The sequence below is a fragment of the Rhea pennata genome, chromosome 1, assembly GCF_028389875.1.
Source record: "Rhea pennata isolate bPtePen1 chromosome 1, bPtePen1.pri, whole genome shotgun sequence".
In the NCBI taxonomy this organism is placed as follows: Eukaryota; Metazoa; Chordata; class Aves; order Rheiformes; family Rheidae; genus Rhea; species Rhea pennata.
The window spans coordinates 2,478,485-2,503,693 of record NC_084663.1 but is presented as its reverse complement, the minus strand read 5'-3'; the positions used below and the strand labels follow the sequence as shown (position 1 = coordinate 2,503,693).

Below are 25,209 nucleotides of genomic sequence, written 5' to 3'. Positions count from 1 at the left end.
GGTGCGTTCCCCCGCGTGGGAATCCCCCTGAGCAAGGACAGGAGAACTTTGCCATCCCAAAGCACAACAAAATGCAGATCTCTCAAATCCAAACTGAACCATTGTAACCACCTGCACTGTGATCACCATTGAATTAGTGATCACCATTGAATTAATCATTTGATTAATTAAATTACTTAACGAGCAGATCAAGAACACCCACCAAAAGCTTCCTAAAGAAGCTTTACTGGAAGCTACAAATATACCTACCTTTGGAGAGCTGCCACAAATGGGCTGGAAACTCCTAAGATAATATTTAGACCTTGGGTTCAGCAGATACAGCAAGGCACGTGGAGTTACCCAGTACAGAACGGTAAAAGCCTGACCAGTGTCAGAGCTCAAAGGCCTTTCAAAAGACATTCAGAGAGGAGGTTTTAAGTATCTGGCAGTAGCCTGACATACAGCATTTATGAGCCTTTTATCAGTGACTCCAAGAGCCATTTCTCTTAAAGAATTTCTGATTGAATAGGTTGACCCAAGATATTAAAATGTGATCTTTTTTTTATCTGCAAGTGCCTAGTCAGCAAAGTCACCTTGGGATCCAAAAACCAAACTGTGTCTCTTGATGTCATACCATCACCAAAGCTGACCAAGAGCTGAGCAGAGCAATTCAGGCAGAGAACAAGAATCCAGCCGGCACCTCCTAGCTGAACTGGCTTCTGGAGGACTAGCAGCACTGAACATTTGTTTGGGACAGTAATGCTACTTTACTGTAGTAACAGTAAAGGCTAACTTTCAGGGAGACTGGCAGGGAGCTGCTAATCTGGTGAAGACACAATGACTTCGATAGGGCTTGAGCTTTAAGACGTTATTTTGATTTGTGTTATAATTTTGATGATAAATTTTCAAAACTCAGATATAGGTCTGCTTTGCTGGATCCTAGGGATTAAAACCACGCAGGCATCAGTCAACTAAGTTAATGAAGAGCTTTTGTTTTCTTGTGAAAGTCATCTCCCCATGCCTTTCAGTGCCTTTTTTTCCCTCCTTGAAGGTCTGCGGTGGAGCTGCTCTTATGGATTAGTGGTTACTGCTTTCTCCAGCCTTGAAGCTTTACATCAAATATTTAACAGCTAGAAAATGAAACATTTTTCTGACCTGGTTGCTGAGCTTTTATGGTCCTTTATCTCAGACAATAGGCGCACCGTTGCGATGCAGTCCCACTTATTGATCTGGTGCCTGGGGTCAGCACATAGCTTAGTGTTATGATTACACTAATTACTCTTGCTCTGGTATTCTTTCCTCCCACCCACTAGCCTTAAACACTGGGGATTGTCATGTAAATAAGTGACCTAATTAGCAGTGCATTCATACTATTTTACAATGAGGCTCCCTCATAAGTAATACCAGGAAATCAAGGTCTTTGTGGAAACAGCTCCAAAGAGCCTGCTGTCCACACCAGCCCTCTGCACCACTTGGTTCATGCATTCGGAGCTGTTTATCTCTTCTGAAGAAAATGACTCATGGTGTCAAAGATTAATAGCAGTAGATGCACGTGCTTCTCCTTTGTTTGTTATAGATAACAGCTTAGCTGTAGTGTGGATGGATCAAAATCATTTCCAAAACTAGGTGACCAGACTTGGACTTTTGGCCTCACTGTTGATATTGGAAACTTTCCCACAGCATGTGGGCTACAGCATTGCTTTCATCTAGTTGTCATTTCTCTTCATATGGAATTTGCGGCAAATGACTCTTAAATAAGCAGGAACTGGGAAGAGCCAGGCTGTGCCCAAGTCTGCTGCAGCTGATGCAAATCATAACATTTACTAATTTAAGGTATTCTTTGCGATGTGCCCATCTCCTTTCCTGTGAATAGATTCCATGCTTTTCCGATTCTTCACGCTATGCTTGAAAACATTCGTCGATCCCGTGGACATTCAGGTTCTCTGTATCCATTTCTCTGTATCCTGTTGGAAAAGACTCACTCCTTCCGGTTTCTCTCCCAGCATAGACCTTCATGCTACTACTCCTGTTGATTTGTAAACCAACCTATTTAAAAACAAACAGCCCCCAAAGACTGTTGTATTCATAAATGTCAGCGCCCCCTCAAAAAAAAGATCCTTAAGGTGCATACTAAATTGTATTGATCTGCGTTATACTCTCCTCACCTTGTCCCCACCTCTTTGCAAAGAAGAGCACCATAGCTCTTGTGCGTCAGGACACCAGCTGACTTCAGCACTTCCCTTCCTTGCTCTTCCAGTGAACCCAGAAGACTGTGAGGTTAAAGTCCTTTTGAAAATAGAGCCCTCTCAGGATGTCTGCTCTCCAGAGGAGTTCTGCAGTGATGCTAACCCAGATTTTTCTGGCTTTTACTAGCAAGGGGTAGTACAATATGTTGGAGAGGTCTCAAGAGCGAAAGGCAAAAGTTGAGTTTATGCTTGTGTTTGTGTAGGCAAATTGGTGGCATCTCAACCAGTCTCACGTGTCTCCCCCTTTCCTAGCCCGGTTGACCAATTCCTTAGCAAAATGCCTTGATCCATCAATTTTTATGTCAAGGCTTAGTTATACTCACAGTGTCCTAATACCAGTCACTGATTTTTCTATTCTGAGGAAACCATATATGCAGGTTGACAGCCCTTTATATAGTTTTATATATATATATATATATTAGCCCAGGTGCGTGGCCAATGCCAGTCTTTTGTATTCTTTTATCCTGCCGAAGAAATTAATAATTTTAGTTCTTGTAGGTCACAGCCTAACAGCAGCGTGGGGAGACTCTTGTATGAAGACAACACATAAATGTCTGTTGACGTTCTCTGCTGCCTCGCTTCACGTGTTCGCGGCTCCTCTAATTTTCACAAATGTCCAGCGTTCCTGCCCAGTGCTCGTCGATGAGTTAACCGCAGGGACATCATGCTCCGAATCAGATGGCATTGAAATGCCATTAATTTCATTCTGTGTACATTATATTTATTTTTAAGGCTGTGAAGCGTTCTTTATTAGCAGTTAAGTTAAAAGAGTCTCCACCAGCTCTAAGGACACAGTGCCTTTCGCAAAGCAGGTAGCCTTGAGGGTTTTTTTGGTTTTCCTTTCACTCGTTTTTGTTTGTGTGCTCACAAATGTTGACTTTTTTTTTAATAGGTTTTCTCTGCTTATTGAAAGCAGTGACAAAGCTGCCGTTGACTTTAATGAGGAAAGAAATTAGCTTTGCGTGAATTTCTGGCTCCGTGCGGATTGATGGAAGTGTCTCCATTGACTTTGCCATAGCTGCAATTTTGCCCTGTCTTTAATGAGAATTAGTCAGGTGAAGCGTCTGGCTGGTTTGGGCTAGCCAAGCGCAAAGAAGGGTGGGAAACATTTAACAGGCAAAAAATACCTTCCGTAACTCCAAAGCAGATTAATGGATTTTTACTAAGCTTTCTAAATCAAATCACTTCTGAGGTGATACAATTCAGCCCAAGAAGTAATATTTCTGAGAGAAGTACCGAAGGGGAAAGATACATTATAAATTACTGAAAATAGGAACGTTTAACGTGGAGTAGCCTTCTTAGCTGCCGAGCACTGGGACAGCGAGCCCTGGACCATGCAGCGAGATTCTGCCACGTTCAAAGTCTGCAGCCGTGGTAGGTCTCCGAGTCCTGTCTGCAGCTGTGCGATTTGCATCCTTCGCTGAAAAAAAATCTGCACTGCAGCCCGCGAGATGGATTTCTGTTTAGAGTCTTCTAAATGAATCAAGTCTTTTTTTAAAAAAAACACCCGCTCCAGACTTGAATGCAAAATATTTAAAGTAGAGCGCTCGGCAGGCAAGCTTTTCAGTGGGTTATTGTACGTTGGAGCTAGAACCTCCCACCCCCCCCCCTTTTTTTTTATTTCCTGGCCCTCTAGCTCTCAGAGACAAATTTTCCCTGATGTTCCCTTTCTCAAGGCTGCATATTTGCAAAAACTAATGGAAAACAAACCACTTTTAGAGGAGTTATTGCCTTTTTAAAAGTGCTAATTTCCTTGTGAAATTTATGCCTGCCAGCAGAGGCAGACGAGGAGCTCCGCAGGCAGCTCTAACGAGACAATTCATTAACTAGCGAGTGTACACACGCCATAAAAAACATTAATTCACAAAATGAAAAACTAATAGAGTGTTTAGCCTGTTCTTTATCACCAGTGACAGTCTGTGCTCTCCTCATCATTAGTGTTTACTGAACTGATGGGTGCTGCAGCCCGGCCTGCTTATCACCGCTCATCGCAAATGAGTTTCGATGCTTTTTTTTTCCAGCATGGCTGGGCTGTCATCTGGCCCGCTCTTGAATTTTAACCTGTAGTTCAGGGCAGAGATGCATGGAAGGCAGACGACCAACCTTCAGTTTTGGCTGGCTCTTTGGAGGTTTGGGGCATAAGTTATCTTTCCTTCCCTGTGTTCATCAGAACCTCAAGGATTTCCACCCCAAGGAGAAACCTTTGCTTTAAAGATCTTCCAGTGTGATCCTAATTCCCTGTGCTGGGGAAAAAGATTCATTAGGAGGAATTTGTTATGAGTATCGTTAGTGAGAAGCTCTCCCTGCCCCGGCTGACCATACTTGCTCTTTAGTTATGCTCAGCTTTTAAGTGTTGGTTTAGCTTTGCCCCTTCAGCATCAGTGCGAGGTTTTGCCGTTGATCCCAGTAAAAGGTGAGCTAGACCGGTGCTGAGGACTTAGAAAATGTCATCGTCATGTATTTTGTTTGAAAGGGCCAGACCTGTTAAAATTTGTCCTCGCTTCTTGGTATTTGTTTTGTTTTAAAAAGACTCGGTGCTCTTTCCCGTGTCTGTGTAGCGGTCAATACGGTCAGCTGTGTACACAGCCTGCGTCTGCGCGTACATTAAATGCTCTCCATATCTCAGAGCTTTGCGGAGATCATGGCCACTAGCTTCGCTCGAGGATGGGGCTTGAATCCAGGATGTGGGATGCAACGTGTGGCTTAGCTGAGCACCAGCTCTCATCGCCTCTTCTCATCTCTTCCTGCACTTGTCTGTACACAGCTCTTGCTGCTCTTGGAGACAAGGAGTCAGGCAAGCTGGACCTCAGTCCTGACCCTGGGTACCTTCTGATTACCCTTTTCTTGGTGCTTAAATCTGAGCCAAAGGGAGCAGTGACAGATCCTCTCTCCGTGTAACCCTGCCTCTGAACTCGAGGCTCGATCCATCACGACACCTCTTGGTTAAGGCCTGTGGTTCCCCTTCCTCTTGGCATCTGCTGGGTGAAAAGCCTGCAAATGGGTGTACATGCTACTTTACTCAAGGGAGTTGGCCCTCTTAACCTCACAGGGTTATCATTTCAGTGAAAGCTGTGGACATACATTAAGATGTGCAAGAATGAGTGTCCGTAGTGTGAGTAAAAACATGAGAAAACCTCATCCAGAGGCCTGGAGATGAAGCTCAGAGCACTGACCTGCAGTGGCATGGCCTTTGCCAGCTACGTTGGCTAGGGACTTGCATTTTGGCTTGCATGAAGAAGACAATTGATGCCATGCTGGGTGGAAAAATTAAAGTGCTAGATGAAAGTAATTGGGCAGGTAGGTGGCAGAGGGACTCCTTTTCCTGGAAGTCTTGAGATATGTCATTGCCCTTACTTACTTTTTTCCATATTTAAAATCTGTAAAGAGAACAGGTTTAGGCCAGAAGTAGCAATGCAGCAATCATAGAATCACAGAATCAGTAAGGTTGGAAGGGACCTCTGGAGATCATCTAGTCCAACCTCCCTGCTCAGCACGGTCACCTACAGCATGGTAGACAGGGTTGCATCCAGGCGGGCCTTGAATATCTCCGCAGAAGGAGACTCCACAGCCTCTTCGGGCAACCTGTGCCAGTGCTTCGTCACTCTCACGGGGGGGAACTCCCCCTCACGCTCAGGCGGAACTTCCTGTGCTTCAGTTTCTGCCCATTGCCTCTTGTCCTGTCACACGGGACAACTGAAAAGAGTTTGTCCCTGTCCCCCTGACAATTATCTGCATAAATATTTAAAAAGTAGTCTGCCATAGCTAAGAGCCTCAAAGGTTCGATCCACACATCTGACAAGGGAGTGAAAAGTGATCATAACAAAAATCTAGCTTTTGTTGCCCAGTTCTGATAGCTCTGAAATGAATTTCATGAACTTTGGGAGAATCAAAGTCCAGTTTCAGACTTTATGGCTCATTCCCTCCCTATTCTGTAGAGCTGCAGCTCTGAGATCCCCAAACAGACCAATTTAGAGGTAGACAGTGAATGATCTATGCCTTAGAGCTTCAAATAGTACTCGTGTAGCCAGAAACCAGTCCAAGTGGCCATATGGGTTGCATAGAGATGTTGTTCATTATTTCTCTAGCACCACAGGTGGGCCGAGCGCTTTGCAAGAGGATGAAAAGGGAAGGCCCCTGCTCCTCTGAGAGCTTACACTCTAAATTAGATCGAGACTGCATCCCAAGAGCGATAGGAGATCAAAGTGGGAGGAAAGATGTGTAACCACAGAAAGAAAGACGTCTCTAGAGCAGGGTCCTGGTAGTTATTCCCACGGAGAACAAATCATTTGAGTTGATTTGCTTTGTCTGCTTCTCTTTGGTTATTTAGGCTTTTTAATCTTCAGCAAGTCCTAGCGCGTATCCAAGTTTCAGCCGCTGAAGGCCAGCGTCTCCGTACCCCTGCGCGGAGACAGTGCCCAGGTATTTCTCACCCTTTTCAGCGGGGTCTCGGCATCTGACCGCTGTTCACCAGTCCCCCCAAAGCACATGCTCACCAGCTCTACCAAGGCAGCTTCTTTCCTCCACCCAGCTCTGGGCCACATTTACGGACAAGCTCGGTCTCCCAGCATTTAACGTCCCTCAGAAATCTCCCTGGTCATTACCTAAGAGCTGTAAGAACAGGAGACCAAGTGGCAGTGATGGATAAAAATATGTTATCCAAGTTCTGCACACTGGGAACTAAAGGATGGAGAGAGAAGGTGGCATGCCAGTGCTTCCCAGAAATGTCTCAAGCAGAGATGAGAGTTAACCCTGAGTCTCCAAAAGCATGGCACAGCACTTAACCCAGAGCAGCTCCCTTTTGCATACAGGTAGTTGCAACTGTTTCTGGGTTACATCTTCTGGAGAGCAAGGAAGGAAGAAACTAAAATTTGAAAAGATGTGAGCTGGTCCCTGACGCTACATGTGCTCTCGTGCTGCGTCTCTTTTCCAAAGACTGGTTTTCTCCCGGCTGTAAAATTTCTTTGTGAGCCTATCCTCCTTCCCCCTGTGAAGCGAGCATGCGTAATCCTGTGTTTTTCAGGTTTATTTCACAGGTTCACGTTGTGCTGTAGCCAAGGCGGAACCTGTAACCTTAGATTGATTTCTCTCCTCACGCTATTAAATCATTCCAATGTGCTAGCCATCGCTCTGTTCGTGCAGGGAGCCGGCCGAGCGTGCTGTTGTAGGCCTTGGTTGGGTACGGAGGCTTGTTTATGGCGAACGCTGCGGGTTTGGTTTAATATTCCAGAGGTCGAGTAATTTGCATCCATCGATTTACAAGGCACACTCTGTCAAGAGGCACCAGCATCACGCCGAATTGCAAAATGATTGAAATCGTTGGTGACAACTGGTGTGTTAAGTTTATTTTTCTCAGGTTTGCTGGAATGAAAGGTTCCTTCCCCTGTGAGTGAGATGTCTTGGCTGTGCTTACAGCAAGCTAAATAAAAGAAAACTCCCAAGCAAAACCCCCGTTATTGTCCAGCAGCCCGGGAAGCCCAGTTAAAACAAATGAAATATTAATCTACTTAGGCTGCAATATGATCAGAGCCTATGGAACAAGTTGTTGGCTGCTGCTTACCCAGCTGTTGGATGTTTTGGCCCAGATAGCTCATGTTTGACTTTGTGTAAATGGGCCAAAGTACTTAGAAAGGATGATAAGGAGAAGAAAAAAAATGGATGATTTCCTGTCCTGCTAATCTGCTGAATTCCTCTTCCTACTGTTCAGCTGGAGATGTCTCCTTCTGCCCTGTAGACAACGAGCTCAGAATATATCCCGGTTTGTTAAACATCCATGCAGTGCTGGGTCACCCTTGGATCATGTACGTCTGCCAAGCTCAGCACCCTGCATTCTCTAAAGAACCAGCCTTCTCCAGAAATAGCACCAAATTAAAAACCCTTTTTATGGTTTTTCAAGGCCCCTCAATATTTTAGGCTGTGGTTATCTCATGCTGCTACAACTCCTTCTCTGGATTTGTATCATCGAGGATGGTAAAACTGTTCTCAGTGAATCTTAAGGAAAGGAGATTTTCTCGCTGGATGGCACAGCAGCAGAGCAGTCTTTTCCAGGGGGCCAAAGGAGGAGGAAGGCACGTTGATGGCTCTTCTTGAGGTTGGTGGCTATTGCTAGAGAAGTTGCCAGGTGGTGTGATGTGAGGGCCTGTGGTTGGGCTCAGATCAGTCTCAGGAAGTCGCACTGGAAGGATTTTGAGTCTGAAAGGAAGAATGATCTCATGATTTATCTAGAGCATCAGTCGGGGACTGTGTTCAGCTTCCTACTGCGTTGTGAGTTTGCAACACTGTAGCTCACCGCTTTTTCATGTCCACTCCCCTAGTTTGGCAGGGGGAGGAGGAGACTGCTTTGTTTTGCAGATACTTTATCCTTTGCCTGCTCATCTTCTATCAGTGTTTTCCTTTCCTTGTGGAAATGGAGGTATGTGGAGAAGGGTGGCCTCCAAACGGCCTCCAGTGATCTTAAAAAGCAAACTTACCCTTCAGTGACTTCATCTTGCGTGGGCAAAACCAGAGGATATTCTCCAAGCCAGCACCTACTAGCCTGAGTTTTCCTCCACCCCATGGGGGCTATGAACACCCAGAAGGACTTGTGTGCTCAGGAGTTAAGTAAACAACAGATTGTCACTGTCTCTCTCCTCTTATCTCCACTGACAAATATAACTACTGCTTCACTTAAATTGCTGTATATGAATTGTGGAGAGCAGAAAAATGTGCGTGTATCTCTCCCCTGCAACAGAAATTAGCTGAGTCTTGCATTTCGGCAGATGGGTCCATCCATCTTTACCACTTCCAGGGAGGCAGTGCTGGAGCTAACTGGAATGAACTCACTCCAGGATTTGGGCCAGCAGAAGCTTCTCCTAGAAGTTTAGGAATTTTAATATCAATTGATTAAAAGATTTTTTTTGGTAGTATAAGGGAGGTTTCTTGCTGTACACTGTGACCAAATAAGTGCCCCTAGGCTGAATACTGCATCATCCAGTTCTGCCACTCTCCAGTGAAACAAATGGCACGTGGGGGTCCCAGAGCTTAGAGATGGATGGCAGCTGGACAAACATGTACTTCTTTCCCAAAGCATCTTCCCTCCTTAACACAGTTATCTCAAAATAGAGGTTGTATAAATAAGCCAATCACCCCTGCCAATAATTTCTTCCTCTTTGTGGAGGAGACCTCAGTCGGTACAGAGACTTGGAGAAGCATCTCTCTCTGCTTTGGGTGGAGGGAATCATTATTTCCATTCACTCTGGGCAGATCATCACTGCCTTTTCCCTGTTTATTTCTCTTTTACACTTCCGGCCAGTTAATTATGTTCAGCAATACTTGTCAAGCTCTGAATTTCTTTATACATTACAGTCTCTTTGTTTAAAAATGAAAAAAGCTTCATAAATTTCTCCGTGATCAGAGGGTGGTTTCATCTGTGCACATTTTCCTCTGTTGTAATTCACAGTAAAATTAGATGCACAATTAGGCACTTGGCTTTGTGCAATCTTTTCCTTTTGCTTTGCTACTCCCCTGTAATTGCACCATTCTGTCTTACGTGTTTACCTCTATTTCAGTTTGTTTGGCACAGAATAGAGTGGGACTTTTTAGTCCATCATTTCTTCCTTTCTTTTCGGACTAGATTTGAAGGCACATTTAATTTTATGGGCAAATCCAAAGATCAGTTAGGTTCGTCTTTCAAAGCAAGTCTTTGGCTATCCAAACAGCAGCAAGTGACATTTATTTAATCAGTCTCCATCAAAATGAAAGTTCATTGTCAACAGCTCCTCAGTGGTGTACAAGTCCGTTGTGTAGAGTTGAGCTGGTGTCTGGCTAAGTGTTTTTCTGTCGTGTAGCTAACATTAGTGTAAGAAAAGAGAGCAAGAGTCATTTATAACTGCCGCAGATGATAGCATATCTCCATTACTCAGGTTGATCGCAGAACGACTATGAGCTCAAAATGCGAAGAAACCGTGAAAAAAGCTGATACAGCAGAGCAGAAGAGATGGAGAAGCCTGAGCAGCACCAGTCATACCTGCTTCTCAAATACAGCTCTGGTTAGCTGTGTTCAGGAAAAACTGGAAGGGGTGCACAGAAGTGCTCCTAGGGAGTAGAGAGGATGGAAAGCCTCCCTTGGAGGCAGCAATGAGAACAGCCTGTTTCACCTCTCAGGGAGTTTCTGACTGTTCATTATAATGCAGCAGAAACTAAATATCAGGGATGGGGAGCTACTTACAGTAAAGAACAATGTTGGCATATAAAGAACCAAAAATAAAATGGACATAAATAAGCTTAGGCTGGAAATTAGGACTTAATCTCTACCTTCACTGTTGGAGAAGTGAAGCCATGAAGGGAAGTAAAGTGGGTAGAAATCTGAACAATTTTAATACAGCACACAAGTTTCTACCTGCTAGCAAGGGCTGGACTTGTTGATCCAGGAGCTCTCTTTCAGTCATATTGTTTAATTCAAGAGGAAGATGCCGAAGCGGGGCTGCATGATTTCAAACATTGCTAATCATCCTGTGCAGGAAGTCATTTCTAAAGTGATGCTTGAACAAGGGCTTGAACACAGATATTTGGGATAAGCTTCCTCTAATTAGGACAGAATATATGATAACAGCATGTTACTCTTATTAGTGAAACTATTTCTCTCGCTCGAGTGGCAGTGATTTGTGCTACCAGGGAGAAGGTTCTATATTCAGACAATATTGTTAAAATATAGGGGGTAACAGCTGTGGGGTTGTATCTTCATTGGCTCTGTTCCAAAAGAGAGAGTGTGCTCTTGTGGTCCAGATAAACACAGGGACACCACTTAATCCTACAACCCAGACTGGCTTTGTCATGGTGATTTATGTCAGTATTTTAAGAGCTTCTCGATCTGGGATCGGGAAGACTCAAGATGGTGCCATAATTAGCTTTGGCTTCACTGAGGCTAAGAAAAAATGTTGGAGGATTTGTTCTGACTCTGCCGTAGTGCCATCAGCCTGCAGAATTAGCTTCATCAGAGCCCACTAAGGTTTGAGGTTCTCAAGAATGGAGGCTTTTTCGAGAGATCTCAGTGGGAGGGACACAGGCATGAGCTCCCAGTAGGTATATCTGAAGAAGTTAGTCCTGGCTGGATCCTAATTTGGGGACAGTATATGTAGGACAGCAGTCTGCAGGTCTTGACTGAAAATGGGATGAATCACGTGATGCCACCACCAAAATGCTCATGGGTATGAGAACAGAGACAGGAGTTGAGGAAGGTAGAAGAAGGTTGTGTGGTTCACTCCATGCAACAGTTTGAATCTGGCATGGCAACCACCTTGGGAAGTGACCCTAATCAAGTTACTCTTTTGCTCTGAGTTTATCCTGTGGAGCAGAAATACTGGTTGTGTCCTGGCTTATAGTGGGATGGTGATAAATAATTGATGAAAGTATATCTGCTCTCCAGGACTTCTGCAGATGTTCTGAGTGCTGAACAAAGGTTTTTTTCAGTCGCAGCTGTCCTCTGGGCACAAACAGCACCTCTGTTCAGGTACAGCTTTGGAGACAGGTCCATGATCAACTCATGTCTTTTGCCTGCTCTTCAACTGTTTCACTGCCTAAAAGCTGTGTTTTATTAACAAGAAGAAAGGAAGCCTCCCAGGTGCCTTCGGAGGCACGGGGGTGGGCAAAGAGATTAGATGATTCACTTGGGGAAGTCTATGGTGACCGAAAAGGAATATTTTTCCTGTCTGTGCCGTGCTTTCGCTCCTGAGCAGCTCTTCTTTTCTTAGTCTGAGCAAAGCAAGATAAATGTTCCTGGAATTTACAGCTACAGAAATACCCATCACACAGCAATATCTTTCCAAGTAAGTGTATTCTGGTGGTTGATTAAATCCCTCAGATTCAGTTTGGGATTTAATCAATTGCAATTTGTTGCTTCATATATTCCCGGATTATAGACATTACTACTCAGCCAAAGCCAGGAGGGAACATGTGTATTTAGGATGGAAGCAGACAAGATGCTATAGTTGCTAAAGCAGAGCTGTTCTGATTAAATATCTCACAAATTTATCCTCTCTTCTCTTGCTAGCACTGTCTCCTGGCCAGGATGGCAATGCCAGTATGGAGCACCTTCCAGCATCTGAACAGATCATGCAAAGCCTTAGTGAGCTGGCCAAGTCTTTTCAAGAGATGGCTGACCGCTGCCTGCTGGTTCTGCATTTGGAAGTCAGGTAAAAGCCCCGAATGCAGGGATTGTGGGTGAGCTCTGGAGGCTGTGGGCTGAGGTTGTGTCCAGAGGCACCTCCTAGGGCACCTAAGGCAGATATATTTGTCTGCTGTAGCATCCAAGTTCAAGAGAGCGAGAGTCATTCTAGAAATGCCAGATCCCAGCAGCCTTGGACAACCAAAAGTGAGATGAAGGCATGGTACCTAAACTGGAAGTTCACAGGGAGGCTGAGTCCAGCACCTGCCTCTCTTCAGCTACTGTGTAGAGACCTATGGATTGGCAGCACTGACTACTGAGTTTTATGAATCATTACTTTCTGATCTGAACTTGGCTGCTAGGTAGCTGTCTGTCTTAAACTTCACTGTAATTCATCAGCCTATGGACCTGAGTAATTAGATTTCCCTCTCCCAGAAGATATTTGACGCTCAGTGAAGTAGAAGTGATCCTGGCAATACAGGTCATGACTGCTCTTCAAATTCCACAAGTGCAGATCTGTTGGTCCTGATGCGGGGGAACGGGCGCACAAAAGAACTGTTGCTCCTCCGTTGTCCCCTTATGTGTCAGAGACTGGGAAAAATGAGTTTTGGGGGGCTTTGTTCTTAGAAAATTGCAGAATGATTTTTTAATAGTCTAACAGGTGCCTGTGCATTTATCACCCATTGTGCTTTGGATTGCAAATAGGAACTTTTCTTACTACTTTTTCAAATAGTAACAGAAACTGGGGAAGAGGGGGAGCACCAGCTGGATATTTTAAAGGGCTGGATAATTTTATGATGTCTCTGACTACACATGCAAATATCAAAAGCAGCAAATCTCTTTCTTCAGGCTACCAGCTGTCCACTGTGGGGCTGGGAAGACATTTTTTTCCCTCATGCATCACATTGGCCAGGTGTATTTTCGTTGCTTCCCTTTCTCTGAAGCATCAAATGTAAGTGAATGTCAGAGGCAGGCAATGAGACTTGATGGACCATCAGTTTGTTCTGCTGTGACACGTCCTGCACCCTGTCGCATAGTGGTGTACATTGGCAGAGCTCTGGTGAAGTCAGTATGTAGCTTTGAAAAAATCACACATTAGTTATCGTCAGCAGCCCTTCAATCTGCTATCCATCATCTGCTTGCCACTTTATCGGAGGTACCGCAGATGAGCTGGGGCTTGAAGGATTTGAGAAAAAGATTGTTAAGGTATGGAAATGGAGCAGGTTTCCAGCTGAGATATATTCCTAGGTGCTGCCAGAGCTGATCTAGACTTGCGATGTCGGCACCAGCCTGAACAGGCTTCTGCCCTGGGTCCTCCTGGGCTTCCCATCGCGCTGGACGCTTGAGTAGTAAGCAGGAGTAAATGCAAATGCAATTCAGGAAGAGTTTTGGCTGTCATTTCAGAGCAGACCATTGCCCACCTCCCCTAGTCTCTCGCTTCTCAGATGAGCCCCAGTCTGATGCTGTAAATACACTAAGGAATGTTACACTGCACAAGGGGTGAAAAGGAGCGAGAAAGAGGTATGTTAACGACCAGTAAAATCCCCATGGGGATTAGAGCTCCCCACAGTTAGTCACCCTGCCTGCAACCACCTGGAGTAACAGTGAGAAAATCACAGTCCTTCTGGTGGCTGTTTTCTCTGCAGTTACTGTGCCAGCACCCAGAATCCATGTTATTTCCAAGGTGCTGCGTGCAGCGTGTATTCATTCACAAAAACCCTGTGCTCTAAGCAAGCACTCACAGTACGTTTGTAAAGAGCCTGGGAATTTTATCAGGCCTCTTGCTGTTGCAGGTGCAGTCTAAGAAAACATGAGCAAACAGCAAAACAGATTTGAGACTGCAGAATTATTTGCTCATTTGCAGCTTTGCCAGATGAGGCTTGGCACCATCCTGGAGCTAGTTTCTCCTTCTCCAGGATCATGTGAGCATGATCCAAGGCCACTGGCCACTGACATTTGGGTAGAACAGAGTGGAGGCAAGCAGAACCTGGTGCTTGGTTTATATCCACTTCCTTAAGTTAAATCTTTTAGCACATTCAGGTCACAGAATGGTTGAGGTTGGAAGGGACTTCTGAAAGATCATCTAGTCCAGCCCCCCTCCTCAAGCAGGGTCACCTAGAGCATGTTGGACAGAATCACTTCCAGGTGGGTTTTGAATATCTCCAGAGAAGAAGACTCCGCAACCTCTCTGGGCAACCTGTGCCAGTGCTCCGTCACTCTCACAGTTGAACTAGCCTGTCTTTGAAGGAGCTTGTAATGGCCACTTCAAGGACATTTGCAGAAGGCTGAGGATTATCAAAGCCAGGATATACCCATCATAGCTTTGGCCACCCCAGCACAGCTCCCTGCTGCTAACTTGAAGTCTCAATGCGCTGAGGATCCTCAGTTATGCTTTAAGTGCAGTTGCACAGCTTCACTCCAGCAATGCAAGGGATATTTCATCTGGGCTGTGATTTGGTTTTGTTTCCCAGACAAATGATGTTCAAAAGAACCCAACCTCCTGCCTTCAATCTCCCGTTGCATGATGTGGGTGAAATCCAAGCACTACAGAAGTCAGGAGGAGTTTTGCTACTGGGCACCGCATTTTCCTTTACAGAATCATAGAATCAGTAAGGTTGGAAGGGAGCTCTGGAGATCATCTAGACCAACCTCCCCGCTCAGCACGGTCACCTAGAGCATGGTAGACAGGGTTGCATCCAGGCGGGCCTTGAATATCTCCAGAGAAGGAGACTCCACAACCTCTCTGAGCAACCTGGTCCAGTGCTCCGTCACTCTCACGGGGGAGAAATTCCCCCTCACGCTCAGGCGGAACTTCCTGTGCTTCAATTTGTGCCCATTGCCTCTTGTCCTGTCACACGGGACAACTGGAAAGAGTTTGTCCCCGTCCCCTTGACACCCTCCCTTCAGGTACTTGTACACAGTGATAAGATCCCCCCTCAGGCTTCTCTTCCCCAGGCTGAAGAGGCCCAGCTCTCGCAGCTGTTCCTCTCCTCATAGGGCAGGTGCTGCAGCCCTCTGATCATCTTTGTAGCTCTACACTGGACTCTCTCCACTAGCTCCATGTCTCTCTTGGACTGGGGAGCCCAGAACTGGACACAGGACTCGAGATGAGGCTTCCCAAGGGCTGAGTAGAGGAGCAGGATCACCTCCCTCAGCCTGCTGGAAACACTCTTCCTCATGCACCCCAGGAGACCATTGGCCTTCTTGGCCACAAGGGCACATTGCTGGCTCATGCTCAACCTGTCACCCACCAGCACTCCCAGGTCCTTCTCTGCAGAGCTGCTCTCCACAAGGTCAGCCCCCACCTTGTACTGGTGCCTAGGGTTATTTCTCCCTAGGTGCAGGACCCTACCCTTGCCCTTGTTGAACCTCAGGAGGTTCCTCTCTGCCCAGCTCTCCAGCCTGTCCAGGTCTCTCTGAATGGCAGCACAGCCCTCTGGTGTGTCAGCCGCTCCTCCCAGCTTGGTATCATCAGCAAACTTGCTGAGGAGGCACTCCATCCCCTCATCCAGGTCACTGATGAAGAAGTTGAACAGGATGGGACCCAGTACTGAGCCCTGGGGGACACCACTATCCACAGGCCTCCAACTAGACTCATAGGTTCTAGAGAAATGACTCAACACTCTAATCATGTTTTTTTTTTTGCAGAACCCTAGTAGAGGATTTGAGTGCACAGGATTTTTCCAGTGATGGAAGGGCTGATGGGAGAGCACACTGCCTACAGACCTTCTACTGAGCAGGCAAACTGAAAAGAAAAAATTTGCAAGGGTGTTAAATGCTTGGGAATAGGCACAGCCTTGGCCTGCTAGTTACTGTTTTGTGTTGCCTGGCTCTCCCTTTTTGCCAGTTATAACTGTTATTAGGCCTTACAGTATGTGGAAGAGTTCATTCAAGCACTTGTATTGAAATGCTTGCTGAACCAGCATATATGAGGTTGGAGAACCTGATGAAAAGCACTTGGCATTTTACCAGTGATCGTGTAGGTCAGATCTAATAATGAAGGGTCCTTTGTATTCATCTCTAAAGCTGGGACAATGACATGTCACGAGGAGGATGCATTTAAGGCAGAAATTACCTGCCATTCCTTAAAATCATTGTTATTTTTCACTTGGTGGAACATTAAAAGGAAAATAAGAAGGCAATACTTTATAAAAGGTGTGTTTAAAACACTACTGCAATGTATTCTGCTTGTTCTGGTTTTCTTTTTTTCTGTTTTGTTTTGTTTTGTTATTATTAAAAGAAAGATTTATTTTCCCTGGAGCTTAACTGTGCTCAGTAGCAATTGTATATCCTTAAAACATCCTATATATGTGATTTTCCCACTGGGCAATCAGCAATGCTTTCAAAAGGTCCAATGGCAAAGTCAAGTCAAGGTCAGCACAAACACACTAGCATTTGGAGGGAGAATAAAAGACACAACTGACTTTAGCAGCAGCCTTAAACTCTTCTGAGGTGTTAAGGAAATGCTGCTCATCAGATTCTGTTTGAGGACTGGCTAACACATGAAAGACTGGGTTAATTATTTAAAACTTGTAAACTTCCAAAGATTGGTAATGAGATAAATAACCTTTTTCTGCTATGCCTTCACATCAAAGGAAGCAGAAGAGCATAGGAAAGCTCAGACATCCTCCAAGGATCTTGGAGCTACTTGGTGAGTTGGGAGAAGGAGGTTTTGAGGTTGACTTCAAGGCCATGAAGCAGATTTTTCTCATGGAGGAGTGACCTCTGCAGTTCTCCTCCTTACCAGCCTCAGCTGAGAAACCAAAGATGAAACAAGCAATGAAGACCTATTCTCCATCCATATCGTTTTCTGAAGCCTCTTGAGACCCCTGTTTTGTGGTTGATGGTTTTTCATTGCCTCCGCTGTGCAGGCTTTAGAGGATCTGAGCATGTGGAGTTGTCAAGTTGTTGTTGCTGGCATTCAATGCTGTTCATGAAAAAAAGCATCCTGCTGCAGCAGTTTTCCCATCTAGAACCGTTTTTCTTTTTCTTTTTTTTTTGAGTATCACTTGTCATTTTTGAGTATCACTCACTGTCATTTTTGACAATCTGGGTTGCTCTATTATGACATTTCTCTCTTCTGTCTCATAGGGTTCATTGCTTCCATTATCTGATCCCGCTGGCTAAACAAGGGAACTACGCCATCATTGCCAACGTGGAGAGCATGGATTATGACCCACTCGTGGTCCGGCTCAATAAGGACATCAGCGCTATTGAGGAAGCCATGAGCGCCAGCCTCCAGCAACACAAGTTCCAGTACATCTTTGAAGGTCAGGCATTCATCAGCGGGTCTGTGGCTGCTGTTGTGGGAGAGGAGTATGGGGAGGGGATGAGAGAGGCGCTTTCCAGTGCTTGATACTATCAAGAGTTTCATTCAGATGAAATGACTCCATTCTTTGCTCAAAACTGAAAAATCTGTGTCTTGGTAAGACACAGACTGATAAGTGAGACCCATGCAAATACAGAGTCCTCAAAAGCCCTGTTGCCTCCTCACCATTTCTGAGTGTATCTGACCGAATAGAAGAAATGGGCTCATGATGAAAGCAGCTGATGAACACATAGGACAGTTCTTCTATGGGAAGCCGTAAGGCATGTATATATTTTGAGTACAGCTCTATTAGTGTGCAATTTCTATCCAAAGTGTAGCCATTCTGTTTCTAAAATTAAATTTAGAGAACATTAGCTGTTCTGATGTGTCATCTGTTCTGATTACCTTTGAGAATATAAATCATGTTTTGGTTTATCTTCCCTGTATTTATTTTTGGCACTGACGCACAGTTTTGTTGCCTGTGTGGCAGGATACATGTCATTTTATGCCTTGGTTATTCAAAGGCAGGAGAGGTTGAGGACTGAAGATGCTCCTATTCGATATGCCAGCAGAGGTCAAGACTTTCCTGGCTTGGTTAACCTCATTGCGCACTGCTTACTAGTCCGAGAGAAGGTCTTCAGTACCTGTAAACTTCCCCCATATATCCATACAGACATCTGGTGGTAGAGTTTTTAGTTCACAAAATACTTGAGTTGAGGAAGAAGACTTGAAACCTTACCAAGTGCAAGACTGGAAAATGTGCTACCAAGGAACAGCTACATGTTGGAGGTGGGCAGAGCTGATCTTTCCTGAGCTATGTAAATCTGCACTAACCTGAGAGATCACCAGCACTCTGAGCAGCCCTCACCTATAGGTTAGATCTATGGCGTCTGACTTGCGTGAAATGGCTCTTCACAGAGCCATAGGGACCACTAGGCCAGAAGATTGAAATTTCTGCACACGGCTTTTACAAAGTTTAGGCAGTTCTTAAGCCAGTTTTAAGATTTACATATACCCAATGCTGATTGGCTGTACATGAGCATATTTTCTTAATTCAGGCTTTTATCATGGTTAATCTTGTACAGACCTATGTACTGAGTGAATTGGGCATTTTTTTCAATTGTAATGATGAGATGTGAATGCATGCATCATTCTAGGGTTGGCTATGACCTTTAGCAGCTGCCTGTGACTTTTAGCAGCAGAGGAAAGATGGAGAACTCATTCAGACATAAGATACTAATTTGTGAAGAGAGCGTCTTAACTTTCATGTTTATTTTCCCAAAACAATATTTCTGTGTAAGCTTTACAAGCAAATCCCCAGTTTGTCCCCTAATCATTGGTCTTGCATAAGATGTCCGTATGGTATGGAGAGCCTGTACCACTGTCTTTCTCCTCAAATTGCTGGAACAGTGGTGCTTTTACAGTCAGAGCTGGTCAGAGATAAGTTGCATATGAAATGCATTGAAAAGCAGCCTGTATTTTCCCCCAAAGGTTGCTTTCTCTGCTGTTATGGACTCAGCATTTACCAGAAAAAAATATCACCTTTTCCTTGATAATTGGTTGACATACTGTAACTTTGTAGGAGAAGTAGTGATCCATTTCCCTGCTGGAGAGATGGTGACCAAAAGAGTCATCATCTGAAGCTTCATTATAAATCTAGCACTTTGTACACTTTGGAGAGATCAACAACTATGTTAATGCAACTTCGAGTTTTCATGGTTATATTTTTACTAATGAAGAAAACCTTGGGGAAAGTCCTTCCAAAAAGCACAGGGGAACTGTTGAAAGCTGTTCCCAGATAGGCCCTGTGGCGTCTCCTGTTCCAGTTTGCATACGCTACTTAACAGTACTCGTTCACAGCTTTTATGATGAATTATTGTCACTAGATGTCTTCCTTCCGTGATCTTTTTGCTTGTTTTTTCCCCTTCTTGCAGGCTTGGGCCACCTTATTTCCTGCATTCTTATCAATGGTGCCCACTATTTCAAGCGCATCAGTGAATCTGGCATCAAGAAAATGTGTAGGAACATCTTCATCCTCCAGCAGAACCTGACAAACATCACCATGTCCCGTGAGGCTGACCTGGACTTTGCAAGGTGAGCTGAGAACCGCATGTTGTGTCTGTTACCGTTGGGATGTCCACATGTACAGCAGCAGCTCCTTTCAGAGGTTTAACCATCCATTGTGCATTCAGCTGGATGGATCAGTAAAATGAAATTAAAACCACAGAAGTGTCAATCATAGGATTCACTTTCCCTCTTGTTGTACAGGAGATTTAGCCGAGATACGTTTAGAACAACAGCATCTGAGCTTAGCATCAGCTCAGAGTGGAGATCCCACCAAAATATCTACACTTAGAGCTTCCTGTTGGTGCGGTTCTCTGGAGATCAAAACTCAGGCAAGGAAAAGCTTCTAGGTATAGGTCTTGGGTGGAATTGAGGCTAGATGGATCTTGGGCCTGGGTTCATTCGCAGATGAGCGATGGTTTGGCTACAAGCTGGTAATTTTTTGAAGACTTAAACTTTTAGCGACTTACTGGAACAGTCTGTGGCAAGCCAAGGGATTCCAGATGCTGTGTCCCTTCAAGTGCTGTTGCTCTTAAAAATAATAGCAATACCAAAATAAAAACAAGACTGGACATGGCATCTCACCTTGCAAGTTCCTCAGCCATCTTGCTGCTTCATTCCCAGAAAGGGGATGGTTTGGGGAGTAAATACACTGATAAATACTAAGCTGTGCTGACTTTGCAAATGGATCTGAGGTGATGAATGCCAGCGGGCATGTACTGGTTAGGTCTCCGAGGCAGTAGTGGATTCAGCCATGGGCAACTGAGCCCAGGAAATAGCCAAAGGAAGAGACTGGACGTTGCTAAGGCGTATAGGTCAAATGACAAAGTTTTGCCTGATGATTTGGACCACTATAAACACTGGAAATTGTTGGTGTTACTGTTCGGCCATCACTCTTGGGGACTAAATTACGAGAGAAGCTTGACTTCCTCAGACGAGGGAAAGGGGGTATGACTGAGTGCCTCATTTACTTGGGCTCTCATATGGGGAATGATCTCATTATTGAATTAGTCTGTTCATAATAACATTGACATGGGGAGGTTATGAATGCTGAGGCCTGAGGGAGGCAGAGAGAGAGAGAGAGAGAGAGATCCATTACTAATTCTCCAAGGAATATAATTCCCAAATTCAATCTTTCCCTTTTAAATTATTTTTTTTCCCTTTTCAGTTGAAACATTAAATAAATTAGCCCAGTCAGTTAGGCAGGCAGAACAGGGCTTAAGCGTGTGCTAACAGCAACTGGCACCTAAATAACAAAACGCTGACCAAGTGCTACAGGAGGTTGGAAGAATAGGACTAGCGGTTTTCTGGAGAGATGTGTGCTGGAAGGATGGAATAGCAGTGGAGCTGTGACTTCCAGTGCTGCATAATTTGACATGGAGTTTGAAAGGACGGGCGAGGAGGGAACACGTTCCACCCTCCCGATCTCGCTTCCTCTCTGTGATGGGTGATGTGCCAGACCAGCAGTTTTCAGAACATCAAACACGTACGAGTTACATGGCAAACAGATCTCCTCCTGTGCCATTTTAGCTGCTGGGTACCATCGTCGAGAGCTGTGGAGCTCGCAAGCTATACCTGAGCTTTTTGCACAGCAGCATCAGCTACCTGTGATGCACATTTCTTCCCATAATACAAATTCAGCAACCTTTTTTTTTAGCTCTTACAACTGCATTGCTCTTTCTTTTGGGGCAGATTTCTGTGATATAGGAGTATGTTTTATCCTTTTGTTCTTCAGATGATTCCTCAATGCTTATCATGTGGATTCCCCTTTTACATAAACAAGTCCTCTCTTGCATCCGAACCCTGCCCTGCTCACCTGAATTTACAATTACCTGAGCAAGTTCTAATGTTACCCCAGGGATCCCAGTTGCCAAGGTCTTTTCAAACGATAAAATAAACATAACAGTTCACCCCTGAAAGCATAAAGTAAGATCAATGTAGGATAAAAGTGATTTGTATTTCTGTGATAGCTCTCATATAAGAATCTCTAAGTGCTTTGCACTGTAGCTGACTATCAGTTTTGCCGTTTTGAAGATGAAAAACAGAGACAGAGCGGTTATTTCACATTTTTAAGCAGGGTCAGAGCTGACTGAGTTGTACTCACTCACCCTCTCCTTCTCTCCCTCTGCCCTCCTGCTAGCCAGGGTAACCTCACTGCCTTACTTCCAGGTGGGAAATAGATGATCGTTACTATTCCTAGGTGATATTCTAGGTGATATTTGTAAAGTGGCTGTAAGCCAGCTTGTAACACACTATGCCATCTCCATTCCTGCTCCTTGTAGGCGTCTGCCCTTTTGCAAAAGTATTCAACTTTTATTCTGGTTTTCTTATGGAACTTGATTAAAAGAAGTCATAGGCTCACGTGGGCTCCATTGGACAGGAAAAGGCACAACAGTTCTTTTTCTCCCGCAGGAAAATAATTTTTATGAGGTTTTTTATGGCGCTCTTTGCCCTCCAAGTATGATCTAAGTCTCATCTGATGCAGACTGACTAATGCTTCTCCTGGATAGGCAGTTTGGTACCCCTGTTGCTCCCTTACTCTTTTGGTATTTATGTCCATGACAGTGTGATACTCTGACTTAAAAAAGTAAACAGCCGCTGTTAATAATCAATATTCTTCTTGCAGAATGTTTTCATTCTGGGACAGGTACTAGATGGTCCTTTTCTGAAGGTGAAGGCACTTAAAGTCTGATGTGCTCAAGTTTACAGGAAAGACTGGACCATTTGAGAGAGGACCACAGGACTTCCAGGATTTTCCTGGGTGTTATGCTTTGGATTTTGCCTCTTTTTCTTTTTTCTTTTACTTTTGATATATTCTTGAAGGCTTTTTATGGGCTCCAGGGAGCACTGTGCTCCCCTTTCTTCTCCATTTCAGTTAATGGCTAAGGCAATAACAACCCCAGTCAGGGAAGTCGGAGGATCCTTCTGGTCTTTCTCCTCTGAAGTGAGAATTATGTAGAAGATTCCTAGTGAAATCTTAACATGTGTAACACACCCTGATTCTGGTGCAATTCATGCAGTTTAAACCATGTTTTTCAAAAGATCTGCAACCTGCAGGTGACAACAGGCTCTTGCAAGGTTTGCTGCTTTGGGAGTGATACCATGGCAGCGGGAGAGTTTGCTTCAGATGAGATTTGCCTTGAGATTCTCACCTGAAGCTGGAGGTGGGTAGGGAAACTCGACAAAGCATCATGAAGCAGACAATGAGCATGTTTCCATGAGAAAAAAAAAAAAAGAAAAAGAAAAAGAAACTGGTAATTTCTGCAAGCTCTAGGAGTGAGCTCACCACTGGCAGGAGGAAGGGTAAAATACACTGATTCTGACTGCTGAGATTTGTGCATTTCTCTGCGTTGCAAAAGGGTATTTGCAGCATTTCTTGCTAATATTAATAAGTTTTTCCCTTACATATGTGTCCAGTATCTAGAGCAGCAGAAATGCAATCAGTCATTAGGGCATTCACTACTGTGCTAAAGAAAAAGCAGTATTTTCTTCCTGTATGCATTATGCAGGCTGGAATTGAGAATGAATTCCAGATGCCTCCAAATTTCTGAATTTTCAGACCCATATGCCATTAGAAGTATAAAATCCAGCTCTGAATTTGGATTCCAGTTCAGCTGCTTTATGTTCTGCCTCCTTTCCTGCCTCTTCTCTCCTTTCCCCCCAAAAATACGCCTACAGGTTTACCCAGAGATTACAACAGAGATAGTCCAGACAAGGCTGGGTTGCTGGTTCAGACTTATCCTTTAAAAAAACATTATTCAAGTCTTAGGTATTCATTTTCCATTGGAGGGGGAAAAAAAACAGTGTTTTCCAGAGACACGGCAGTGATAAAATTGCCTTGTTCTCCAAAGTTAATTGCGTTGGTTGTGAGGGGAAGGGAGAGACCAATGATGAAATGTCTACATTTCATAGAGCACAACGTAATTTTGACCTCTGACATCAAGGGGTTTGAGTGTAGCTGCTCTTCGTTATCGGGTCTGAAAGTAGAGTTCATCCCTTTAATGGTTTGCAGCGTAGCAAACCAGCTGTGTCCGTACGCATAAGAGTTTGATCGGAGGTCTCCCTGCTGCTGCTATTCAAGGTAGCGCTTGCAATGGCCACCGTTGAACTGGGTTTGCTCTCCATCATTCGTTGCTCAGTATTAATCACTCTGACCCGGACCCTTATAGGTAGAGCTTAAAGAATTTCCATAGGAACATAGGTGAACCTACAAAATATGAGGGGACGCTTGCTTAACATCTGGTGTATAAATCCATGTGAAAGAGCTCAGTGAAGCTAACGAAGGAGATGATTCACAGATTAGAAGTGTCTTCTGGAAAGGTAGCAGAAGCTCTTCTTATGTGGGAGCCTGATTAACAGGACCTAAAGGGACACGTGCTCCCACAGAGATCAGGAAATCTCTTTTACTGCTGCTAAAGATGTCACCAGGGCCCTTGGCTCTGACCGTGTCTTCCTAATAGATGTGACAAACATTGCCACTGCCAGCAGATCCAGGTTACTCTGGAGAAGTCCCCAGTGAAAAGGGCACTGGAACGAGCCATCAGCATTCCAGGCGTTTGTTCACACATTGGCCCTGAATAAGCCCTTGAAGTGTAGTTCAGATGCCTGTGATCAAATGTGTCTGTCTGTACACAAGGGCTGCCTTGAATTTTTATCATTCATGAGAGATAATGACCTTTGCTCCCGCTTCCCAGCAAAATACAGCTGCAGATGCTGCTCCTGACCTTGTTCCTCTGTGTGCATGCTCTCCTGGTGACACACATGATGCTACAATGTACATGCGCTTGCTTGTAATTTTATATTCTTAGGGCAGATAGTTTGCCTGCACCCATACAGCCACCTGCAGACAAGAGACAGGAGAGTCAGGAGAGAACTGCACCAGTCACCATGCTGGCTTTAAAGTGAGTGAGAACTGGCAAGGAATTATTGGGGAGCCACGGTTGCTCCAGACAGACCCTGGAAACACTCCCTTTCCCCAGAACGTGCCCTCCTGGGCTGCGTTTAGGCGGGGAGGGTGAGAGGGAAAAGACATGGGCGGATACCACTGGAGCATGAGCCAGGAGCATGAACTTTCCTTCAAGCGTCAAACTCCTGCATCATGTAGTTGAGTCAGATTCAGAGATTTGGGTGCTGAGACATCTGCGCAGGGCCACAAGGTACGATGGGAAGAGAATAACGTGGGTTTTGGAGACAATGTGCCTGTCCCAACTCTGTTCCGGACACTGATACACCCTCTATTTTGCCAGTGAGTTTAAGCTTATCACAGCAGAGGAGTGGATGTAGACACTCCAGTTTTAGGACTATCTCGGTCAGTGACAGGAGGCAGAGGTGGCCTTGTGCTACAATTGCATGGTGCAGACAAGCCTGTTGCTTTCAGTACAAAAATCCATGGAGGTATCAGGGTCACCCCAGCTGGGACTGACTCTTCTTCCCTTGAGATAGTTGGAAAATGCCGGTTAACTACAGTGGGAATG

At 44.8% G+C, this 25,209-nt stretch overlaps 1 protein-coding gene across 2 annotated transcripts in view; it reads left to right on the top strand.

Moving 5' to 3' along the window:
• Positions 1-25,209, top strand: part of EXOC4 (exocyst complex component 4) — a 372,538-nt gene that overhangs the window by 320,584 nt on the left and 26,745 nt on the right. For both annotated transcript variants that reach the window (XM_062580328.1, XM_062580320.1), the window contains exons 15-17: positions 12,250-12,391; positions 17,455-17,633; positions 19,606-19,765. In XM_062580328.1, coding sequence (XP_062436312.1) covers positions 12,250-12,391; positions 17,455-17,633; positions 19,606-19,765 — 481 coding nt within the window. The remainder of the gene's footprint in view (positions 1-12,249; positions 12,392-17,454; positions 17,634-19,605; positions 19,766-25,209) is intronic.